Raw genomic sequence first — 24,748 nt, 5'->3', positions numbered from 1 at the left:
TCGAGTTTAAACTCCTCCGCCCTAAGTACTCATTTTTCCCTCTACAAAGTGGCCACCCTTGTAGACGAACTTAATTTCTCATATCTCGCGTTCTATTAATATACTTTGTTAATAAAGTCATTCCTAACGATCATGCAGGAAATAATTCAGGGAAATGAATGGAAAAGCTGAGAGAGAAATATCGAAAGGAGTCGACCCGAGCCGCGAAGAAGGGCGAAATGAATTTTCGAAATCCCGTCGAGGTGAATTTCTTTTCGACAGGCGCACTAACGAAGCTTTCAGATATTTCCTTTTTTCGGCTCGGTGGATTTCATCCCCGTTTTCGAGCCATCGATAGCGACTCTCGAATAACGACTATCGCGTATCGCCATCGATCATTATTGTTCGGTATGATGAAAGCCGCAATTTGCGGAAAACCAGCCCTGTGTTCAACAGGGGATGGGGGGTGGTGCGCTCGTTGAGACTCAAAGAAATCCACCCACCCACCCACCCACCCCCCGGGAATAATTTTGCTAATGGACATTTGACGCCGACTCTCATATCCCCCGTTAAGGTCCCTCTCGACAATTTGTCATAAGCGAAATTTTGTCCTCGGAGCGAGTTCGTCCTCGATAAAAAATTCTTATCGGGGAGTTCCGGCCGGACGGGAATTTCGGGGCCACCCCTTTCAGGGGGATGAAGCCCGTCTCACCTGTTAATTTACAGGCGCGAATCGTCCGAGGGGTTGGCCGATCGGCGGGCGTTAAAATTCCTGGCCGTAAATGCGCTTTAATAATAATGCAAGGTGCGTAACGAGCGCGCGTTAACGCACCGAGTCACCCGTGAAACGAGCGGCGGGTGTCGTGCCACCCACTGCCACACATTGCCACACCCTGACGCCCCCTGCCACCCACTACCACACACTGATACCCACTACCACCCATCGCCATGTACTATCATTCATCGCTACCCACTGCCACACATCCCCCTGCACCGACACTGCAAATACGTAATAATTCGTAATCGCCCTGCCGAATTATGGGACGAACGCCCCCTGCGCTTTTCCACAACTCGAAGGGTGGTTTATCCAACGAGGGGACGTTGAAAATCATGTCGGAAATTAATTAACTTCCCCGTTTGTTGATTTGGGGAAGAAACACACAGTCTGGCGGCGCGATATCGAAAATTGAATATAATTTACTGTTCAATTTCTTGTATTACACGGACACAAAGAATGGGATTTTCGACGATGGGGTGTGTGATCGAGACTTTGCCAAGGGGTGAGAAAATAAATCCGAGCATAACGCGGTGCCCTTATCAGCGGCTTTTTCGTTTAATCCTCCGGGGTGGCTTTCCACCGAATTATCAGAGGGTGGTATAAATTCCCGGGTTCATTATCGGTTATTCAGGGGGGGGTGTCGGTAATAAAATTCCCGTTGACACCCCCTGGGGGGTGTTGCGGCCAGGATATTTCAAAGGAGGTCTGACGAGTGGCTCTTTGGGGGTCTCATCCCCAAGAGAGGGTGGAGAATCCCGGAAAGGGCTATATTTCGGACACTCGACGCCCCTGAGAGGAGCCACCCTCCTCGGATTCCCACGATAACGAGATATCGCGATATCAGGGGCTGGGGTGGGGGAGGCACGAAGGGGTGCTTTTTAAGACGACTTCGGAAGGGGGGTGCTACTCGGAAACTCGGAGCATCCCTCTCCCTCCAATTAGCCTAATGGACGTAATCTCCTAATCGTTGTTCAAATACAAAGTACTTAGACGGTAGTGCGTACGTGGAGATTCGATCTTATCACTGCGCCTTGGAGATAAGATCGAGGGCCCCAATCCAATCTGCAAAGTGGACCCCATCGAAGTCGCATTTACGAGCGGTTTGATTTAATTGACTCGTCTTGTCTTATATCTTCGTTTTATTTCATTGCAAGCATTTAATTAAAGCGGTATTGCAAACTTCGTCGGTCATGAAAACCGCGAAAAATCCAAAATTTATCCAAAAAATGAGAAATGATTATCCGGGAATGAGAAATGTGTCGAACTCGAAAATGTCGAGCCCGATCGGCAAATCGGGCCCGATCGAGGAATCGATTAATGGCACCCTCCGTGTTATATTCTTGCCCATTCGCCGATTTTCCAACTCGTCCTGAACTGTTACGGCGCAATTAATTTGCAGCACTCGGCGGGCTTTGATGTCCGCCGAAACGAAGCCGAACGACGGCGATTGTGATCGGACACGTATGCGGATCGAATTTCTACACCCTCGTCGATGGGTATCGATCGCTTCCCCAAATTTCGAAACCACCCCCCAGCCTTTCGCCTCTTCATCCCCCGAAATTTCCTCGCCTGGCAGGGCTAGGGCTCGCTCGATTTTCGCACAACTGTTATTACGCGAGGTATTAATTTGTACTCGATGAATATTTGCAGGGGAGTGCCAATTTCCGTTCCGGATCCACCCTTGCAATTAATTGCACGCGGCTCGATTTTATTCCAGATTCAATGTTACATGCATTACTCGGTAGTCAATACTTTAAACCATTCTTTTCCCGAGGGAACGAGTTTTGATAATTTCTCGAGGTAAGGGGGTGTATTTTTCAATTTTTTTTCTCAACACTTCTGGAACAATTGAGCCTTTTGCATCTTAAAAAATACGGTTGTCTTTTTTGTCCGTGTTCCGAATTTGGAATTTTTTCGCTCCCGTGAAAATTCGCCCCCTTTCATCCCCCATGAAAATTCACCCCCTCGTGCCGCTTCACCTGCTCGGATTATTTGGAGCACTTGTTATACTGTCTTCAACCCGTTGAATACTTCAACAACGAACGGGAATTTGCATGGAAATGCGCCCATAATCAACAAGTATTTATGCACGGGGTAGAAATTCGTAGGCGATAAATGGCCCCGTAGCGAATGCAAATTGCGAAGGCGGTTTAATTGAAAATTGAATGCCATTACACCGGAAATCAACGTTCAGTGTGCAATGAATACTCGCGCGAATAACGCGGATTTTCTACCCGTGTTCGACGGTAATCCATTTTAGCCTCCGAAATTTCAAATCACTTCATCCCCTTCAAAGGCACCCCCCGCGAAGGCTCGGCGTGCACATCCTCTTGATTAAATTTACCTAAACAAATTCGCCCATTTACTGTAATTTCAACTGGTACTTACCGTACATTCGGTTAACCAGAAGGGTGGTATTTCATAAATTGACCCCAGAACACGACTGACTAATTCACATCTAATAACCCTTTGACTAGGTTTACCGCAGCAAGTACGTATTTTAATTTCAACGAGCACTTACATTCCGTTGAGCAGAAAATGTTACAATTAATTCACCTTGCCCCTAAGTATTCAGATCGAACGGTAATCGATTTCTCCCCAAAGTTTAGTATCCTCTGCTGCAGTTAACCATGCGCGTACATGTCCGGTGCACCGCAAAGGCACGCCCTCGATCGAGAGTACATAGAGTAGCTCCGCAATGTTCTATCCGCGCAATTAGTGCGCGGTTTCATTGTATCGATAGCTATCAAATTATCCCGAAAATGTAGGACCCTCCCTTACCGTGGAACGCACTCGTCTCCCGGAAATGCAAAGGCATGCACTTGGTGCAATTAGTGTACACGCGTTATTACTTGCCCCCAATTGAGCAAGGTTCCCCCGCACTATCCTGGAATAAAAAGTGCACCTATTCGCTTATCTTCCCCGCAAAGACAAATGAATTCCCAATTCGACAAACCCCTCCTTACTTTCACCTACATTATTTGCATGAATTTATGTTTATTTTATTTTATCAGTTTAATTACCGGAAAAAGGACGTGGATCATGACGTGACTTCCAGTGGGGTCATACTCGAGAGAAGGTTTATTACTTTCCAGTTAATAACGAGTTGGGGGACGATTTCCCAATTGTTCCGAGCTCCCCCGTTAATTTCAATGGCGGAACAAAGAACACCCCCCCGATCGCGTTTTCTTTGAAAATAGATTCGAAGCTCTCGCGTGGGAGTTAACAAGCAACCCCCGACCCTTATCCGGCATCTTCGGGGCGACATTCGCATCCAGCCACGTAGGAGAGAGAAGGTGGCGGAGGTGGTTAATTGCGTTCGCTTTCTGCCATTTCCGAGCACCCTCCGCTCGGTATAATGGCCCGACTGCGAGTGCCGGAATAGATAAGGCCCGGGAAATTCGTTCCCGTAGGAAAAGGCATGAATACTACTTTGTCCCGATCCCGGATATATCCCGCCCTCGCGGGATATACTTCTAATAAGAAAGATGCCCGAACCACCCCCGGGGCCTCGATACCCGCGACAATGGGGTGGGCGGAATCGGGGTGGGCGCGAATCCGGTCATCCGCGTGACCGGATTGCGGGCAAACCGGGCGGTCCGTCCCACCCACCGTTTTCATGTCCCCCGTGACGGACCCTCCGCACCCCCCGCTCGCTTTTAATCCGCCTAAATGACCGCCGGGCGGTAAACGTTGTTTAAAGCCTCGGTTTAAGCACCGCGCTTATTCCCGCCCGGCTCTCGGATACTCCTCTTTGTTCGTCTCACGTGGTTTTAACTCCGTTTCTTTTTTAGAGAGTAATCCCCCGGGACGTGTCCGGCACCTCTCCCGTTTTTTCCGCGGCGGGAAATTTCAACGGAGGATAGTTCACGGCCTGGCGATGCCGAGGGGATGTTTCGGTGGAAACGATTTCCTACTTTCGGGGACGATTGTTTTTCATTTCGTATGTCACACGACAATGGGATTCGGTAACGAGCTGTGTTCGGTCCAAATATGGGGACGGTTTTTGGTGATCTCCTTTGTTCCTCGATTTTGTCAAATCCCGAGGTTAAATACCGCCCTCTTATTTCCGTCCGGTCCTCTTTGTGGGCTCTCTCGCGTTTTAATTTCTTTTTATCTCCGGCTCTGCCGGAATCCTATTTTTTATTTCCCGCCATGGCGGAAAAGGGAGCGGCGACGACGAGACGCGGTTGGGAGTTCGCACGGTTTTGGGCCTCTCTTTTCGACCCTCGTTTGCCGGGTTTTTCCCACTTTCCATGGCGGGAAAAACGCATGGCGACAATGAGGGAGGGGGCGCCCCATAAAAGAAAGGGTGGAGGGAACAACGATAACAGTGCTTTCCCAAAGTGCGCGATAACCACTAGCTGTCGCAATGCTCTCTGGAGGTCGTGCCAACACGTAAGAGTTGTAGTCCACTGGAATTTAATTCGGCTCCTTGGGAAGTAATTACGCGGTTTAACCTAAAAACGTTAACCCTCATAATGGTCACCCCGTTAATGAAGAAAAACCTCCAACAATACTTCGTAACAATTCCATTGAAACTGTCATCCAGACTCTGTGAACCGCTTTTTTTAACATACTTCCAAACGAAATCGACAACATTGTTCAACGCAACTCGTACAATTGTAAATGCGAACAATTAGGGAATTCTTTCCTCCGAGTGCAATGAGACGCGCGCGGCGTGGTAATTACGCCCTCCTCTCCGGAGGAGGAAGAGGACGTGCATTGATTCTAAATCAAGTAAGCTGGACATTGTCCGCTTAGCTAATCTCAATTTTAATCCGAACAAACGACTATTCCCCCGGAGGAAACGTTGTCCGGAGCCGGTGTTTTATCCGCGGGCGTTTATTCCCGCCCACCCTCTTCATTTTATTTTTTTATTTTTTTTTTCCTTCTTTCCGCGGACTTCCTCTCGCCTCGGCCTTTTTCCGCCATGGCGACGAGAGAGGCTCGCGCCTTTTTGCGGGCTTCTCTTCCTCTTTTTTTATTTTTTATTTTTTTTTTTTCCGTTTCCCGCCCATGGTGGGAAAAACGGACCGGGCGGAGCTTTTAAAGCTCAAGGCTGCGGAGGTTCGCAGGATTTCGACTGCCTTTTTGCTCCTCTCGTTTGTCCGCCGAATCCGAAAAGTGCTGTCGCTCGTGGGCATTTTGTTTTTTTTTTGTTCTTTTTGATTTTTCGGCCGGACTCGACATGTTGATACCATTGTAGTACACGAGGCCTTTAAATTCGAGCTGACGAGATTCTCACGTTTTGGACGTCCCCTCGGTGCCGCTGCCTTATTTTTGCCGCCCGGGCGGAACGTGACGGGAGACTAGAATGCGCCTTGTAAAAATTCCCGTTTCCTACGGCGAGGGGTGTCTTTTTCCATTTTTCCAAGCGATAGCACCTCCAGGATGTTACCTCGGGGAAAATGTCGGAAAAGCGAGGGGCGCGTGCACGGAATTTCGTCACTTACTTCGTTTGCGTCCCTCGTCTCTCATTCCCCGGAATCTGGCCGAATATCACCCCTCATCGTGGATTTTAAATGACGCTAATGACGCTCGCAAGATTTTCGTAATTAGGAATTGCATGACCCTTTCCAGGGATACTCGGGGTTCGCTGATGAATTATTTACCAATTTCTTTGTTCCCAAATGAAGAACGGTGATGTTAAGTCATTTCGAAATGAACAATGACCATGAATTGGATGTTAATGACCGAGGTCTCGAGGAAAGCCTTTCCTCTTCGCTGCTCGTGAAATCCCATTACGCAGCACCGAGGGATTACGCTCATTAAGGTTAATACAGTCTCAGAAGGAATAAGGAAGACCCGAGAATCTTGCATGCTGAAAATTACGCGAAATACATCGTCATCGAGTCATCTGTCCGACATGGTTTCCCGTTGCGAGGCAGTAAAAAATGTCAACCTTTGACACAGTTGACCGTTTGCCCACGACATATTCATAGTATAAACGTAATTTAGACATTGTTTAGACGTCCATCGCTTACGATTAACTCGAGACTTGTTTAGAGTTATTATTAAAAAATGACTCATTTGAAGAACGGTGATAAGGAATAAGTGATTCCTGATAAGCAGTGCAATCTAATCTAAATCCATCGTACGATCATCTGTGATTCATGATATTAAAATCATTAAACCCTAAAAGACATGGCTCTACGTGGTTCAAACACAATTTAGACGTGTTTAGACATTGTTAAATTCAGTTTGATATCAGCTCCGAGTTCGAGAGATTAATCATTCGCAGAACGCTGATAAGAAATGAGCGATCCTTGATAAGCAGGGCAATCTAATCTAGATTCAATATCCGATTGCCGTGGATAATTAAAATCCCGATCGCGAAAGACAATAGGTGGGCTTTCTCTATTTAAGGTCTGGACAATGAAATCATTGATCTCCCAAACAATAGAAACCCCTCGTTCTAATTCTTAATGTAAATCTGAAAAGTTGGTCCTTTTCTGGAATTGAAAATAATTTCCGCCACGGCGGGAAAAAAAAGCGTAAAGGTAACGAGGGAGAGCAGTTCCCAGACGGCGTCCCTGGCCTACCCCAACGCGTCTAGGGACCGTCAGTGGCGCCCCCAGCGGAAGGGCCGGCATTAACGGCGCTACTCGTTAAGGTGATTAACGAGGACGAGACCAACGGGTACGCGTAACCGTATATGCCGGGGACGTTACTGCAAGAGCCTTATTAATTGCCGGCGCTCCGGTAATTTGCCGGCTCGTGCACCTCGCCCGCCTCTTCCCCTGGGAGGAACACCCAGGATGTATCCCGCCCGCCCTGAGGATCCGGCTTTTCAGACTCCATCGGATTTTAAAGGGCGCTTTCATTAACGCGTCCGCTAATTCACCGGCGCGTAATAGGATTTCATCGCGGGACCGGATTACCGGATCTTCCTCGCCGAGCAGTGTTTTCCTACCGTCTGAAGTTAACCCTTTGGCTCCTAAGAGCGCGCGACGTTTGGTCCAATATTGCCCGCACGGTCAGAGGAATTTCGCCCTTACGTCGAAATGGCTCCGCCGTTCGGATGATGTGAAAGTGGCGCGGGGCCCGTTTATGAAACTTTTCACCCAACTGGGTGTACCGAATCGTTTCAAACTTGACAATGTGAATGTAGAAGGTATAAAGAAGGTCCTGAAACTCCCGAAATTTCAATTTCTTTTCAAATTCCTTTATAGGCATTTTTATAATTTCTTTTGAAACCTCTTAAACCACCTGCAGCCACATTGAACGGCACTAAATCCATGGCCCAGCCGAAACGAAAAATTCCACGCAATGTGGGAAACGGGAAATCGAAAAATGTCTAGGACCCCCGGAATTCGGATAATCTGCGGAATTCCTGCGAGCCATCGCAAGTATGTAACGCGGGGGGCATAATTAAGGGAGGCTTTCAACGTGGCCATTCAGGGTGGCCGCGAAAGGGTGGAGTGCGGAGGCGCTCTTCCTGGAAGAAGAACATCCCCATGGCGGAGTCGGGTGGGGCAGGGGTTGTTTCGGAATTTAATCTAAAGTAGAATCGCGCACACCCCGCGGTGTAAGGTTTGCCCGCGCTTTATTTCGCTTTATACCACTTCCTCCCACCTGCCCGGCCGTCTCGAGTGTCACACCCACCCGGGTGTCTCAGCGGGTGGGAGACGCAAACGAGAGCTGCACCCGTGATCGCGGGTGTGACATGTAACACATACAAGAATTACACACACATCTATATTCAGTCCCACCCACCCGTACGCGTCTATATCGTGTAGGGTGTAACACATGCAAGAATGACACACACATATGTACTCAGTTCCGATTCCACGCACTCCTATGTGTCAAAAAGGGGATAACATAGAAACGTTTCATGAATAATAAAAATGACATATATACACACATAATAAATTAACATATATTAAACAAGCACATATACAAGAAGTGCTTTCCTCCGCGTTCAAGATTACCCTCAGGGGGTGGAAGTTGAAAAAGCGCCACCCCGGAAGACGTCGCTCGTCCACCCCCTGGGGGGTGACGAATGACGCGGCCGAAACCATAGGTCTCACTTTAAAATTCAAATCCCCGTCTCATATGTCGCGGAGGACTCTTCAACCCCCGTATCGATCCTGGGGGTGGTTTCGCGGGCGTCACGACGCCTCGCGTGCGATTTGTCCCGCGACACTCCGGCAAGACTCGCCCGAGTGAGAGGCTTCTCTTTTCCTCCCCTGGCGATTTACGCCGACGCACCCCCTCCCAGGGGGTGGAATCGACTGAGACAGGAACGAGACCGAGCCGAGAGGGTTGTTCTCGCCCCCAGGCGCCATCTTTGTTGCGTATCTTTCCGACATTAGGTACACTCGCGCCCTCCACTAGCAGGCCGTACCTCCAGAAAGTGTGCGTGCACGTTTATTGCCAGTGACGGGTATGACCAGACGCAAAACGTGAACAAGGGGTTGAGGAAAATATTGGTTGGGGGTTGGTTGAGTTTTTTTTTAAATGTGACGCTGTTGTAGGAGTCTGCTTATTGATGGTGACGGCTGTGAGTTGAGGTTGCTCCATAGCCCTAGGTAAACCATTATTTCATAAGGGTGCACCGTGTAAAGGAGGGACGAGAGAAGGGTTGAAACCGAGGGGAGGTCTGAATAATAACGTCGGGGTTGGAGGCATCACTTGGAGATAACGATAGTGGTTTTTGAAGGGCGAGTTGTATTTTTAAGGGATAGGGAGTTCGAGGGGGTGATCTGATTTGTTTGCAAGGAGGGAAAGGTTCGAACCCCTGATCATTGGGAAATGAGGGGTGGAATGGATATAAGGGTGGCGACCCCATATAATTTTTTTCCTAAATTATTTCACGCAAATCAACCGTCTTTGCTCGGTCGACTTCACCCCTTATCACGGGGTTGGTTACTGCTGTTAACCCTTAGGGGTTGAACCTTTTCACATCCCTAACAGACGGTCCGGTCGAGTCTAGGAAAGCTCCAACAACCCCATAAAAATTATGCTTTATCGACTGTGCGTTATCCGAAACACGAGTTTGCTCGCTCGAATTCACCCTCTGTTCTAGGGGTGGTTATTGCTCTTAATATTAGGGGGTTGTATAGGAAAGTTTGCACAACCCCTGTAGGAGAAGCTCGGTTAAAGCTGAGGAGCCTGCTCCTCTTCTCTCTCGAACATTGCCAGACCACAGATGCGGAAAACTACCCTTAGCGATCCCTCTCGTCCCCCAGCGAGAAAAAGAGAGACGGAGCGAGCGGGTATCACCGAGTGCGAGGGAGAGGCCGATAACGCGTCAACGCTCGGTTTATTTCCCTCACATGACCTCGTCTGAGAAATCGGCCATTTTCCTCAGAAATCGGAACTTGAGGGGGTGCACGAGACTTTTTACCCCTGCAACCTCTCCTTGTTATCTCAGATTTTTGCGTGATTTAAAAATACATGTTTCCTTCTTCTATCAAATATAAATCATGTGCAGGGAATTTCTTCATTTATATTTACACTTATTTCGAGTAGGAAGAGAAATGAATTTTTTCCTTCCTCCATAATTCTGAATTAAAATGCAATATCTAATAACACGCGAAGTGATTTACGGTAATTGGCAATTATGGGACATATTGAAGGTGTAATCACGAAGTCCCTCGTAATTCTGCGGTATGACTCGTTGCAAGTGCTCGGTACTGCTCTTCGGCGTAAGGAGATTTATTGTACATTTGCGGTTAAATGATGAACCGTGACCGCATCGTTATCGCGGTTTTGCGGCAACGATGCGGCAAAATGGAAAATTCTCCTCTTTTTTTTTTTCCCCCATCGCGTATACCTGTATCTCGTCGGTGTCGGAAAATTATTGGAAATTGGCTCCCGTCGATAGAATCGAGATTTTCCACGCGAGGGATAATGTCCCCGCAAATGAAAATGGAGCATGAAAATATCTCCTCGAAACCGAATGCAAATGTAAAAGTAGATAAAGGGTAATAATTTCCCTTTTTAGCGAAAAGTTGTCCCCACATCTCCTCGGGGGCGCCGAGAGGCACCCCTGTCGAAGACTTCCGGGCTTTCGGGGGTTGGGAATTTTCAAGAGGGGTACAGGGGGTGGGGTTTTGACAAAACGTCAACGAAACATCCCCTGGACGTCCTAATGGCCGATGGATTTACCAAGGGTCGGAGGTCGCCGGTCAAAGGGAATGGATGATTTCGAGGCGAAGCCACCCCTCTCGGCCAACCAACCCCCAATATTGGGACATGGCAAATACGGTTTGTTGCCGATTTCCAGCCAGCTTTGCCGAGAGCCTCTCCAAGTCTCCGAAACCCTTTTCGAAAGCCTTTTCATCCTCGGAATAGAAATTAAGGATCGAGATTCTTATGATGGAATTAACATATTTCATGTTTGCGATGCCCCTAATTTTTTAGTTGCATTTTTATTGACATTTATAGGCACTTTTGATTTTCCTCCCTAATGAAAGACTTGCCCGATATTTTTTAAACATAGAGTATCATTTATTATGTTGAAGTATATCGATTGTTCGGTGGCTTTCTGAAGTTATGTCGGAGGTTTTGCACGCTTAAATGGGGACAGGGGAAAGGGTTGAAAGGGGTGGAAAGTTCTTCCATCGTCTCGATGGTTTAAAGGGGAGGCCTGTAAAAATCCCGGAGTTTATCATAAATTTCCATGTTATATCCCATTTTCCCGGGGCGACGTGGCTGTGCCAATAATTCGCATGACTGTATCAAGTCGTAAAAGAGTAAAGTGTATCACGTCGTAGGAACAGCCCTCTCTTTTATTCCAAGTGTAGCCTGGAATCGGGCCAAATCTCCCGAGCTTTATCCACCGGGACGTCGGGTGGACATTTACCGAAATCCTCGACCCATCTCCCCGCCGAATTGCTTTTGGTTTCGGTCTTTTTCTCGGTCCGCGGATATAGAAAAATCTCCAGATTTATGCCGAGATTTTACCCCCTCCTGGTAGGGATTATTTGCACGAACCGTTTAAAAATGGATGCGCGTAAACAAATGTAACCTATATTTTTACATTTTTTCTAACATTCTTTTTAGGGACATATTTCTGGCACCTCAATTTTCAAGGGTGATTTTTCTACATCCACGAAGCGTCAAACTGAAAAGGGGCGGGAAATTTAAAAAAGGCATTCGGATCGTCATAACTGAGAAAAGTCGTTCCAGAAAATTTTCCCCCCAGGAATTTCCGGGGATAATTTTCCCGTCGAGCTTTTAGCTTTTCCTCCCTTATCTCAGGTCTCAAAATCGGGGAAATTTCCAGTGAATCTTGCAGTGCTTATGGCTGCTCGTTAAGCTCTCCTGGCGTTACATTAACCCGATCCACGTCTAGTCTAAAGCTCCGTAAGCATCGTTACGCCTCGTTGCATCCCCGACGTACGTTCGCACGATACTCTCCATACGCACACTCTACACAGTATTACGCATAATGTATTACGCGTTGCGTATCATAGGTTTCAAGGCTCCATGCTTTCGGATCGACGCAGCTTCCCCGAACGAGCTTTACGCACCCTCCGAGGGGATTACGAATTGCACGCTCGAATTGACACCCACCATTCGACCGCGGATTTTCCTCTCCCCATTTTCGCGATTTTCACCCCCCTGAATGGAGAGACATATTTCCGAGATGTATAAAAGGTCCTGGGATTTTTCAATTTTTCTTTTTTACCCATTGACTTCATTGCAAAATGTGAATTTTTCCCTTTTCTCCACCGATTAATAAAATTAAAATTTCCTGAGATGATGGGCACGTAATAAAATTCCAACAATGAATTTTCTTAAATCAGACGTAATTGGTATAATTGGTAAAAACATTTGAAAATTCCCGCGAAGAAGTGGAGGGCTCGAAAATGAGGTTTGAGGCCCTCGACCCGTCACTTTTGAATTTCCTTTCTTTAATCCGATGTTTCACGAGACTCTCGTGGAACCCGAGTCGGTCCATTGTAATACGAGGGAAGGTTCGGCTTTGTACAATTTGCGATAATTGTCGGGGTAAAAAAGTGTTCCTTCTGTCCGGGAAAAATCGGGACTCGGACCGAACGGCTCACAAAAGGTCCAGAAAGGGATGTTAATAACGACGGGATGAAATGTAGCGATGAAACCTAACCAGAGGAACGGAGCAAAGAGTTCTGAAGTTACGGGGTTGCTCTGGTCTACTTTTCTCATTGTTTCCTCCCCTTTTCATCCCTTTGCGGTACCCTTTTTGTAAACCCTTTTTATTCCCCTGCTCAGGGTGTACTCCCTTTTCCAATTTGTCTTTCTTTGACCGACTGGCAAAGGACCTCTTCGGGGAATCCTGTTAACAAATATAGACATGGAATCCACTTGTATGAAACGAGAGAGAGTTTGTTCACTCGTACCAGATTTTGCGTTTGGATATTCTTTCCTTTTGAGAAAGTGCGAGGCATGGATTGGGGGGATTTTTTTCGGATAAGCTCAAACCACTAGCGTCTCTCTCGAGTTTCGAAGTCTATTTGCGGCCTTTCGCAGCTTTCCCGAGACTTGAGGGAGCTTTTCGAGTCTCCTCAGGGGTGAGGGGTGAGTTGCGACAAACACGCGAGGATTAAAGTATCGTCACCGAAACCCCTGAATAATTCAAGATGGGTGGTCCAGGAACTTTGACGCCTGGGAAACCGCGGAAATCCTTCCTTTTCTCCCGATTTTCCTCGAGACTCCCCTCGAGATTTTCTTTAAAGCTGGGAAACTCGAATTTCCGACCAGGGATCGAAAGCTGTTGAATTAAAGATTTTTCTTTTAATTCCTGATAAGTAAAACTAGTGTATTTGGAATTTTCTCCAATGGAACCATTCAAAGTATTTTTTGTTAACATTTCTTTCGTTTTGTGAAATTATTTAAAATATTTCATGACAGATACTTTTCCCGTCAATTTTTCCGCTCCGATCTCAAGGAAGTTCAATCGCAAATACCATTAAATGTTCCTCGCGTTAAAAATAAAACCGCCCTTCAAACGCGAAGTTAATTAAAGCTCTACTTTTATTTATAATTAATTAATGATAAGCAAACTCTCCTGTTTAGCAAATAACCGAAGAAACTTTTGCCAGGATGTTTATTTGGGGCTCTTCAGGTTTGAGTTAAATCAGAAACTCTGTTTTATATATGTGTATTTCCTTTTCCAAACAACCTCAAACATCTCCGTGGTTAATTAATATTGTCGAAACTTTCAAAAATCTGCGCTCACTTCGTTTGCCTTCGTTAAATGAAATTGCAAATATCGTTTTTTGAAAAACGAAAGCACTTCCGAATTTTCCGAAATTTCTCCCCAACCTCTAATTACCACGTGAACATCGAAACAGACTTCAGGAATAGAAGAAAAAAAAAAAATGGAAGGGATGAAAAAGGGTGGTTGAAAAAAAATATGAAAAAATATCCTGACAAGTTCAATCCCTGTTCCAGGATCGGCGCTAATGAGGATCGTCGAGGTTTACAAGGAGATCCAGGATCAAGAGATGAACATCGTGAGTACGACCTTGAATAATTGAGGCGGGGGTTGTCACCCCTTTCCGCGAGCGGTGGAAATTGCGGGATTAAATCGGGGCTTTGTCCCCTCTCTCGTCAGGGTCTCGTTATTATTTAAATAAACCGCGAGGACGCAATTAAAGCTGGGTGCGGAATTTATTCCGTTCGGCAAGGAAGGTCCCCTTACAACCCTTACAAGCCCGCAACCCTTACAGGGTCGACGCCTCGCGGAATATCAATTAATCGACCCCTCCAGGGGTTTCCCTCTCGCCCACTTTCGCTCTTACTCGGCTCTTCCGTCTTCTCGTTTATCGTTTCTATTTTTTTTTTTTTTTTTTTTTTTTTGACACGGTTTTGCATTTTTCCCGAATTTCGAGACCATTTTCCGCCGCAAAGGGGCCGCGGGGTGCTATTTAAGTCACGCGCCGGTAACGAGCTCCGACCCTCTACTCGATTTTCCCTCGGTTTAACCCTCCACCCTGGGGCAGTTCCTGGGTGGTTTCGCAAAGAGGTCTTAATCGGTTTCCGCTTTTTACAGACGTCGGGAACGGATAGACTATTCCCGAAAATAATGGACTTGAAGATTTATAAACAAATTTCGGGCTTTATGATTCTATTTTTTTTGCCTGATTACAGCGTAATTAATTTGTTACGAAGTCTGGGGTGGTTTTAAGGGACGATCAATGTCGCATGCGGCATCGATCAGCTGATCGGTGCCGCATGTGACATCCCACGCATTTCCGTTTCCCGGAACGAGGAAAGCCCGATCGATTTCCCGGCTAATTTCCAAAAGGACTTTTCCTGATAAATGATCGTTCCCATCCTGGGTGGAGTCGGAGGAAGTTATCGGCTGGAGAGATCGCCATTGGCCGTCGAATGGCCGTCCGTACCGGCGAGGTACGCGAGAAAACACTTTGCGGAATTAACTGGGCTTTCTTTGCGCCACCCATTGCGACTTTCCCCGTCCTTATCTGAGCCCCGACCATTGTCCCGCAAGCTCGAAAAATCACGACTCCGCGGAAAGCTTTCCCGCGAAGATAACGTCAGGTAATTCTCCCAAAGCCGGATCGAGGCTCACGTTTAAAGAAGGTCAATCGCGCCTCGATAGAACGGATTTTGCGTTCACGCGTTAAGATAATCGAATACCTTTCATACCGCCTTAACATAATTAAACAAACGCGCCATAGAAAGTCTCATTACACTCCGGGAAACCGTAATTGCCGCCGTAACTCTGCCCCTTAATAATTGAAACAATAATTCCCGCGATACATCTGCTTGTAATAATCAAAGGAGTCCGCGATCAGGGCCGTAAATCGAGCCCCGCAGACGGGAGGGTTGATTCCGCTCGGGTGGGGTGGCCGATGGGGCGGGAAGCGCTCTCGGAGGGTAAGAAGATGGAACGAAATGATTTCCCGAGGAAGCTGCGCGAGCACTCCGAGGGGTCCTTGCCCGAGAAAATGATTTTCCCGCGTCGCGGCGGCTTCCCCGGGAAATTGTTTCATAAAGATGCTGAGGGAAGGGGTGTCCGCCCCATTGCGCCCTTACGCGTGGAGTCCCTGTGGTTGGGGGTGGTGGGTGGACGTGGGTGACGGTGTGTGGCGGTGGACGATGGTGCTTGGCGAGGAGCGGTACTTGATGACGGTGGATGTGAAGGGATGACTGGGTAACGTTGGGTGGTAGTGGGTGGTGGTGGGTGGTAGGTGACATTGGATGGAAGTTGCTGACGAGGATCGGTACCCTATGGTAGATGATATGAAGGAATGATTATGGACAACGGTGTGTGGTAATAGGTGGACGACAGTGGATACGAACTGTGGGTGACAATGGGTGACGATGGGCGAGAACGCGTAGCGAGAAGAGTTGGTGGTTATGGGTAGAAGTATGTGTCGAGGAGCGGTGGGTGATGCCAGTGGGTGGGAGCAGGTGGCGATGGTCGGACTGTAATGGGTTGCAGCGAACCTTAATAGGCTGCACTTGGTGACGGTGGATGACCATGCCTAATGATGGGTGGTAATAGGTGGCAGGTGCCGATGAGCTGTGGTTAGTTGGCAGTGGGTGACAATAAACGGCAATGAGCAATAACAGGCACCAATAGGTGTCGGTGGGAGATAGCGTGTGTTCGATAGCACCGTATGATTGTGGTAATAAGTGACGATGGATGGCAGCGGATGTCCATAAATGGGAGTGGGCGGTAAGCGATGTCAGTGGGTGGTAATGGGTGGCGGTGGGTGGTAGCCAGGAACAGGCACCACTACGATAGCAAGGGTGGCAGTGGATGTGTGAATGCGTGTGTGGGTGGGTGGGTGGCACTGGGTTTCGGATGTGCCACGAAGGATTCGGTACGAGGAAAAATGCCGCTCTTACTATGTACTTAAAGCGCGGAATAGCATAATAAATATCCGCAGGATAAGGACCGAAAGTGTAGTCTCTCCCCCTTTATCTCCCTCCCTCTCTTTCCCCCACATTAAACGTACATTACGCCTTGCGTGCTCGAGGGAGAGACTTCGTACGCCAGGAAAATTTTTCTTGTAAATTCTCAAAATGGACGCCCTCAAACTCCCCCCTGCAGTAAAGAGACTCGATTAGTAGTCTAAATTATTAATATAAAATTACCTAAGCAATTATTTTCAAGTCAACGATATGTTAGAAAATTTTCAAAATATACTTCGAACCTTGGAAATTTTAAAATCACAAAATCGATGTACATCAATCCTTCGAGCGCATTTTTTATTGTCACGGCGAGCGGAATGTAAAAAACCGAAAGGCTCAAAAGGGGGAAATTCGCATCTCGAAAATTGTGACACACGAGGTGGATGTTTTTTTTTTTTTTTCGTCGAAGCTTTTGTTTATTACAGGCGGCGTTAAAACGGAAGGTGTTAAATTGCGGCGTTAAATCGCAATGACGGTGACGTTTCGTTCGATGGGGTATTTTATTTTTTCCCTTTCTTCCCTCCAATTTCTCGAGCGTCTAGAAGCGAGACTTTCAATCGATTCGACGTTCCCCGACTTGCTGGAAACTCCGTGACGTGTGAAAATCCTCGGGAAATTATTACTGGAGCCAATAAACTCTCCGGTATACCTTTCCCCGAGGAAAGACAGGAAAACTGCGAGATACGACGGGATGCGAGAAAAGCTCTCCGAGTTTACGAAGACTTGTATAAGACGAGAAGTGTAACGGAGAGTCGACGTAATCCTGGGAGTAAAATTCAGAAAAGAGACGGAAGAGATGTAACGAATGCAAACCGAGGGAAATATTCTAGGAAAAATTAACCCATCTTAATATTGTGAGACAAGTACTTTTTTATACCTTGTTATAAATCAAAAGACATTCCGCTCGGACAAAAGCGCTCTTCTTCGTACGTCAGGAACATTTGTTACTAATAAGCGGATTTGTCAAGAGGAATGAAATACTTTTCCGAGGGAAATGCCGCAAAGCGAGGGGGCGGGAAAGTTAATTCGCGCCGCCTCGAGAGCGGCGGAGATTTTTCCTAGCTTTTCCGACATTTCCCGCCAGCTGGCGAACTTTCACCCCCGCGTTTCTCGTCCTTTGTTACGAGCTTTTCGCACCCTTCGCCCAATCGTGGGGCAATTTCACCGGGATCGTACAAACAAAAAGAATCCCGAGCCGATGCGCCCAATTTTCCCAACATACTCGATCGCGTTTCGATCACTGATTAAAGGGTAACAAGGGGAGAAAAGGCGGAAATAATTGCAGGATCTTGTAAAAGGGATATCGCCACTTAAATGCCACTCCGATTGTCAAATCTACTCTATATCTCCTCCCCCTGATTTTTCACAATTTTTCTTCAAAGTCCTGATAAATGTTTTAAAGGAGAAAAATCATAAATCCGGAATTCTACCCTGTACATATCGGGGTTGCTAGTCAGGAATAAATTTAAAAAAAATGGGGATGGCAACCCCAAGACGTCCCGTTTGGTCGCAGGAATTAATCCCCTCGGAGGAGGTACTTCCCGGGGAGATAAAATTCACTCGGAACGAGAGGATCCCGTTTTATCGCCGGAGACTCTGGATCCTTGGGAGGGTATATCACCCCCCGGGGGTGGAGAAATTCCACACGAGTTGCCCTGGCACTTTCACGGTACGATTTTTCCGACCGCTGGCGAGCATCGCTTCTGTTGCTGCCTTTTGCGTCCCCGTTGCTTCCTGTTTGCACCCTTTATCGCTGCTGCCCTCTTTTACGACCTTCTCATCTCTACGGCGGAATTTCGGGATCGGCCGGAAAAAAAAATAAATAAATAAATAAATCCTGCCAGTCGTACTTTCTTACACTCGGGGGATGGACGAATCCATGCTTCCTAACTTGCGGCGTAAAATTTAATAACTAATATTTACAAGTCGAGTAGAGTTCGCGAGGGCTACTTCCCTCCCAAGTAATTAAAAGTCACCTCCCCGTGGCGATTAGGAGTTTCATTTTTAATTAGGCCATAACGAGACTGCAGAAGTAATTCGAGCTAGCTGGGGACCATAAGGTGCGACATTGCCCCTTATCATGGGGCGACTTACCCCCCGCGAGTTTTGGAAACGAGCCAATCGTCGCCTTCCTCTCCATGTCACCCAATAAATATTAGAATAACTTTAAGATTCGCATAACCGACTTAACGAAGAAAAATAGGCAAAGTTTCACCCAAATTTAAAAAAAAAATTCAAATCTCATGGATCCAGTCCGAAGAAAAGTTTCATTAGTGAGACGTCATTGACGCCATTTTGAGATTACCTTAAAAGTCGTATAAAAATGAATGTAATTACTACATTAAGCCGAAAACAGGCTTGTGTTAAGAAATCGGATTTAACGTCAACGCTCAGGGTCAAAAAAGGATCGAAAGAACGAAGAGCAAACTCGACGTCCATTTCCGGTAATTCCCGGAAGCACGGGCCACCCTCTACCACCCTCTACCACCCACTACCACCCACCTCCCAACCTCATGACCGGGCTTGCGCTGCGCAAACGCCGAAGAAAAGCGCGCGCAGCTCGCGAGCTTCCTGTGCAAATTTACACAGGAGCTTGTTTGCAAATCAGCCCATTCCCCGGGTTAGCTTTCTGACTTTGAAGCTTTTCCGCCCCCCCTTCACCCCTTTCTCGCCCCATCTCTATTCGTCCATCTCTCTTTGTCAGAGCTTTCGGCACCCACTTCGACGAAACACGTATAAACGCACTAAAAGCTCTATGGATATCCATGGATATAACCATGAGTGCCATAATGACCATAATTAAATGCCCACCTCCTCGATATATGTGTAAGAAATTTTAGAGCACAAGAGACGCATTTAAAATGTCGACGGGGCTCATTTTAGGTCCCAGGACTTTTTGGGGGCTTTTTACCCCCGCCCCATCTCGGCGAAATTGAGCTTTTGGCACAGAGACCCACGGTGGGGCGATTGCCCCCACAAAAAGTGGCGAGGATGGAAAAGTAGGCACAGCTGGGGGCAAAAATGAAAGCTCGTATCTCCCTTCGTAGGGGGAAAGTTTTCCTGCTTTTCCCCCCCCCCCCATCTCGTGACCATGAAACGTCACGCTATGAATGATTGTCCCCTTAAAGTGGAGGCTTTGTTGGAAATGACATTTAGGGGTGTTTCGTTCTCTAAGAGTGAATCATTTGTCCGAATTTGAATATCATGTATTAAAGTTATTCATAATGATAATTTTTATTACATCATTTGGTCCAATATAGGATGAATGTCTATTTTGTTAAGATACATATATAACATTGGATCAATATTAGTGTTGTATAGTACGACGGAATATTCAGCCAATTAAGCAAAATGTTCACATGTCAAGCAATATTCGCAATATTTATCCGCCGTGTAAACTGCAGTTTACCAATATTATGCCAATTAATATTGTTACATGAGTCCCCACCTCCCAGAATGTGAAGAAACAATCTCAATACTCGACTTCACATATGTAAATCCCCAAAAACACATGACATCACGTATCAACACCGTCCCCTTCAAGTATGTCGCGACATTTCCAAGACCACCCCCAAGTGTCTCGAGTGGTAAATCAACTTTTCCCCCAAAGCCGTAAATATTTTCCGAAGCTGTCCCGGCGAGTCGAGAAGCCTTTTGTCTCCGCACGTCGCCATTTCCGGGGAGGAGAGTGTGTCGGCTAAGCCGGGGCGAAAGTTTCCGCGGGGGGTGATCACCCCCGGAGAAAGGGTTGACGGCCCGCTGGAGCCGGAGAAGAGAGTTGGGGGTGAGTGGGGGCAGAAATAAAAGCGTGGATCTCCGTGAGGGAGGTGGCGGTGGGTGGGATTGTGGGTGGAAACGGGTGGAATTGAGTGGCAGTGGGTGGAAAATGGGGAAAGTGGGTGGTATTGGGTAGAAGTGGGTGGCGGTAGGTGGAAGTGGGCGGCGTTGGGGGGCAACTTTCCGATAAAATCCCGGGCGTGTCCGGGAGCAACTTTTTACCGGCGCCGGTTCTGAAATGTCCGAGGCCCCGGGGGAGGCGAATTCGCGGACTCTCGAGAGGGTGAGCACCCCGAGTCGGTCTTTGATACGCTTTTCACGGAGGTAACGCTCGATTCGCCCACCAGCTGGACGAGCTACTCGAAATATCGCCGGAGCGTAATCCGCCCCCGAAACGAGCCGAAGTTGAGCCTAAGGGTGGATTTTGAGGGCGATAGGGTGCACCGGTGTAAAAAGGCCCGTTTACAACGCGCTTCTCCTCCCATGGACAAGGGGAGTGGGTATGGGGTGGAAGGGAGCGTTTGCGAGAAATCTCTGATAAAAAAGCAAAAATCGTGTAGCACGCTGAAGTAGCATCACTCAAATCAATACGGATTTCCGCGAGAACCGTCGAAAATACCGAAAAACATCTCAGACAAAAGTTATTCCTCAGATCCTTCCGGCTAACTTTTGTACGGGCCATTTTTCTCGTATCACGCGATATTAAGAACGAAACCTCCCCTTATCTCGAACGTGACCGGCGGCATGCTGCCCCGGCCAAGCCGCTGTCTTTAGCGCAAACACGTCCGGACCGTCGGAGATAAATGCAATTTCTCGGCGTTCCCGCACGTTTCGCTGAAAAACGTCCCAGACAAAAATTGTTTCCGATACCACGCTGCGCAACTTTCCTACAAGACATTTTCCTCCCCGTCAAAGCCTTCGGGGTGAAAAACGCTCTCGAAGAAGTCCGCGCGTCACCCGCTTGCGCATAATCGACCGCACCCCTTGCTCACGGGCAATTTAATTCCCATTAAACTTGCAATTTTTTATAAATACTTTACGCATAATCCGCGGGGGTAACACCCGATAATTGTCCACTGGGAGTCTCTCCTCATGCCCGATGAATATTTAAGGGGTCGTAAGACCAGAGAAAAAAAAAATCCTCGCAGACTCCGGTCTCCTCGAAGACGAGGACGAGGGTTGGGAAGCTTTGGGATAACTTCGGGGATGAAATTAGCAGACTGGGATGGTTTTCCTGGGTGAGCGTACTTCTCGTGTCGTTTCTCGAATGGATCCGCGAGAAAGTTTCGCCTCTCGTCCCGTAATTAAGCCAGAACGAGGTTAACTTACAGCCCGTAAAGTATCCTTACACACCGACACCCTCTGCCTCCTCATTTTCAGGGCCACTCCTGCGAATCGTAGTTGACCCCCTTTGAATAACTTTTTGTTTCAGTTGAAGGCCTTCTACGTGGACCTCCTCGTTCCCCTGGAGACCAACCTCGAGAAGGACACGAAAGTCGTCCAGGTACGTGATTTTTTAATTAATTTCTACCCCGCGCACTGTCCAAATTTAATTTCTCCAAAACCCTAAATAAGGAAAGCGACCTGATTAATTATCATTTCCATCCTCGGTTAAATAATTATTTTTCCAGAGCGAGCAGAAGAAGTTTCTGCAGCAACACAAGACCAGGTCGGAAACTTACAGCAAGGCAGCAGCAACTATGAAGAAACAGCGGAAAAAATCACGAGGAGCCAGCAAAAGTGGTCTGGCCATGGACAAGGAATTAAAGAATATGCAAATCCTTGAAGAGGAAAAGTCAAAATTGGACGCCTTTTGCGAGCAAAGCCTGAAAAACGTAATTCCATTCATACTTATTTTATACCACACTCTCCTCAATGAAATAGACAGCTGTCAATTTGCATAGACATTTGATTCACTTTTTGAACGGTTACGCGTATTGTATGTGAAACAAAATCTTCCATGATATTTCGAAACAGTATTTAGTTTCAGTTAAAAAAGACGTGCAGTTTCGTAAGAGGCGAGGAAAGCTCGAACGCGAATGTAATCGCGGTTTTTAGCTGCACGTAAATCCGCATTAGAGGGAAAGTTTGCATTTTTCCTTCCCCGAGAAAGTCTTTCCCTGCAAGTAAGTGCATCGTTATCTCAGAGCTGTTTAACTTGCACTCGCACTTAGAGTGCAGGGAAGTGTGAACGAGATGGATTACAAAAGCAACGATGTTTATTTCTCAGAGTGGCGAAACTCTAAATAGAATTTTAAATGAAAATTGACGAAAAAAAAATAAAAAATAAAAAAATTGACGGAACAATTATCTGGAAAAAATCTGATATTTTTAATATTGTCTCTTTCAGGCCATGACTCAGGAAAGGCGAAGGTACGGATTCGTCCTGGAGCGACAATGTTCACTTGCTAAACATTACGCGAGTTTTCATGAAGTCGCCCTGTCGGCTTTGCATCCCTCGGTCGACGATTGGCGAGAAATAGCGGCCACTCGGGAATACTTGCCGCAATCCGTCGAGGACATGTTCGCTTCCAGACTGAGGGTAATCCTACATTTTTACTCTATTCCCTCAGATTTGTCTTTCTAAAAAAGTAAGGAAACACGTCGATAAATTTGATCGACGTCGATGAAGAAGGTTCTTCCAAATACGTCATCTCGAGAGACCTATTCATTCGCGATGTCTACTCGCGAAGGAAATCCTGATTTTTGGTTTACCGGTTCCTGCTACGAAGAAAAGTGTAAAGAGAAAGTTGCGTCTTGTCTTGTCCGGAAGAAGTTTCTCATGAGACGTTTTTTTGTACGCGGCATTGTTTACCGAGGAAATAATGTTTACCGTGGGTAACGAGAGTCGTCCTGGAGGGATCTTACCGGAGTGAAGAAATTTCATCGCTCAGTGTATGACGCGTGTACTCATAATCGCACCTAAAGAAACACAAGGCGATAAGGCTCTTTCGCTATAAGGACACCGAAAGGCAGTAATCACGAGTCGCCTGGCGTAATGAATAACCGTAGTCATCAATTACCGAGATTGTTTAACGAGTAACCCCCGATCCGTATCCAGAAACCCGATATTAAGTGCACGTACGTGCTGTAACGAGAGAAACTCTCGGTATCGGGCGTGCAATAAGAAGTGTCGTAATGGCGGATGTAGAAAGTGCAAAGGACTTCTTGTCGCGGTTTAACGCCTGTATTCAACGCCCCAAGTTGTAACAAGCAGGACAATGAGTTTCTCTGTACGCGTACCTAGGGGGGAAAAAAAAAAGTCGCCCGGTTTTGCTCGGTTAATTAGCCGACGTCCATTCCGGTAATATTTCTTGTACCGATACTTTGCGCCATTTTATTACGCAGGTGAACCACCTGGTTTTTTAATAAATCTTCGTATCCAGGTGATTCATTACCTCAGATCATTTCAAACAAAATTTCTATGACTCCTTAGAGCGACACTCGACATATTCTATACGTGAGTGTAGTTACCTAGGAATTTTTCTAATTTTTCTAACTCTTCCCTTTGTTATTTAGATTCGTCTAAAGTACGTTTCCACGTGTTACGCGAACGCGGGTTTGTCGGAATTGGGCAAGTTATAATCTCTGGATTACTTGTACGTGCTTTCAGCAAGTGTCGTTCTGGCCCGAAGACGAGGAAAATGGCGGCTCGGAGTTGACGATGAGTTCCCAGTTGCGCAAAACCAGAAGCATGGACAGTTCCTGTCTGGAATTGCGACTTGGACCACCGACCGGAAGTGCCCCGTCCTCCGCCCACCACGGGGGACCCCCGCACCTGCCCCCCGTCCTCTCCAGGGCCAGGTCGGAGGTCAACCTGCACGCCTCCACCTTGTCTCTGGGACCAGGTGAGTTACGCGTTTAGATTTTCCTGAATCAACCTTAAAATTCTATTTGATCAGTTCGGTCCATATATATATATATTTTTTTTCAGAATTAAAAATATTTATTTGTGTTACGGATGAAATCTGCAGATTTAATAGATTCAACAGGTTGAGGTGACACGAATGAGTATGACCAAAAGGGTGTAGATGAATATTAATATTTCGACCTGGATTAAATTTCTCAGCGCCTTTCACATCATCCTGAAGCTATTTCCTTCTTTATCTTCAAACTTGTAATTAATTCATTACTCGGAGAGTACGATTATTTTTGTAATTCGAGAATATAATGGAAGCATAAACTGCACACGGTGTCTCTCGCTATATCGAAAATGCTGTACCTAGTTCTCCTCTCACCACTTCCCCAACAACAATGATCCTTACCAACAGTAATAAAACGCATATCAACTCCATCCCTTATCCCAACAGCAGCCCGAATTCCCGGACAAAGTGA

General features: G+C 46.9%; 1 protein-coding gene across 1 annotated transcript in view; it reads left to right on the top strand.

Annotated features, from left to right (window-relative positions):
• LOC105695027 (trichohyalin) overlaps window positions 1-24,748 on the top strand; it is a 77,898-nt gene that overhangs the window by 41,867 nt on the left and 11,283 nt on the right. Inside the window, exons 5-9 of the mRNA XM_012416246.1 lie at window positions 14,144-14,205; window positions 21,846-21,917; window positions 22,045-22,248; window positions 22,764-22,955; window positions 24,027-24,261. Coding sequence (XP_012271669.1) covers window positions 14,144-14,205; window positions 21,846-21,917; window positions 22,045-22,248; window positions 22,764-22,955; window positions 24,027-24,261 — 765 coding nt within the window. The remainder of the gene's footprint in view (window positions 1-14,143; window positions 14,206-21,845; window positions 21,918-22,044; window positions 22,249-22,763; window positions 22,956-24,026; window positions 24,262-24,748) is intronic.

Source organism: Orussus abietinus, unplaced genomic scaffold (genome assembly GCF_000612105.2).
Source record: "Orussus abietinus isolate OABI.00-Male unplaced genomic scaffold, Oabi_2.0 scaffold59, whole genome shotgun sequence".
Lineage (NCBI taxonomy): Eukaryota > Metazoa > Arthropoda > Insecta > Hymenoptera > Orussidae > Orussus > Orussus abietinus.
The sequence above is the reverse complement of the archived record's forward strand: the minus strand, read 5'-3'. Positions and strand labels throughout refer to the sequence as shown.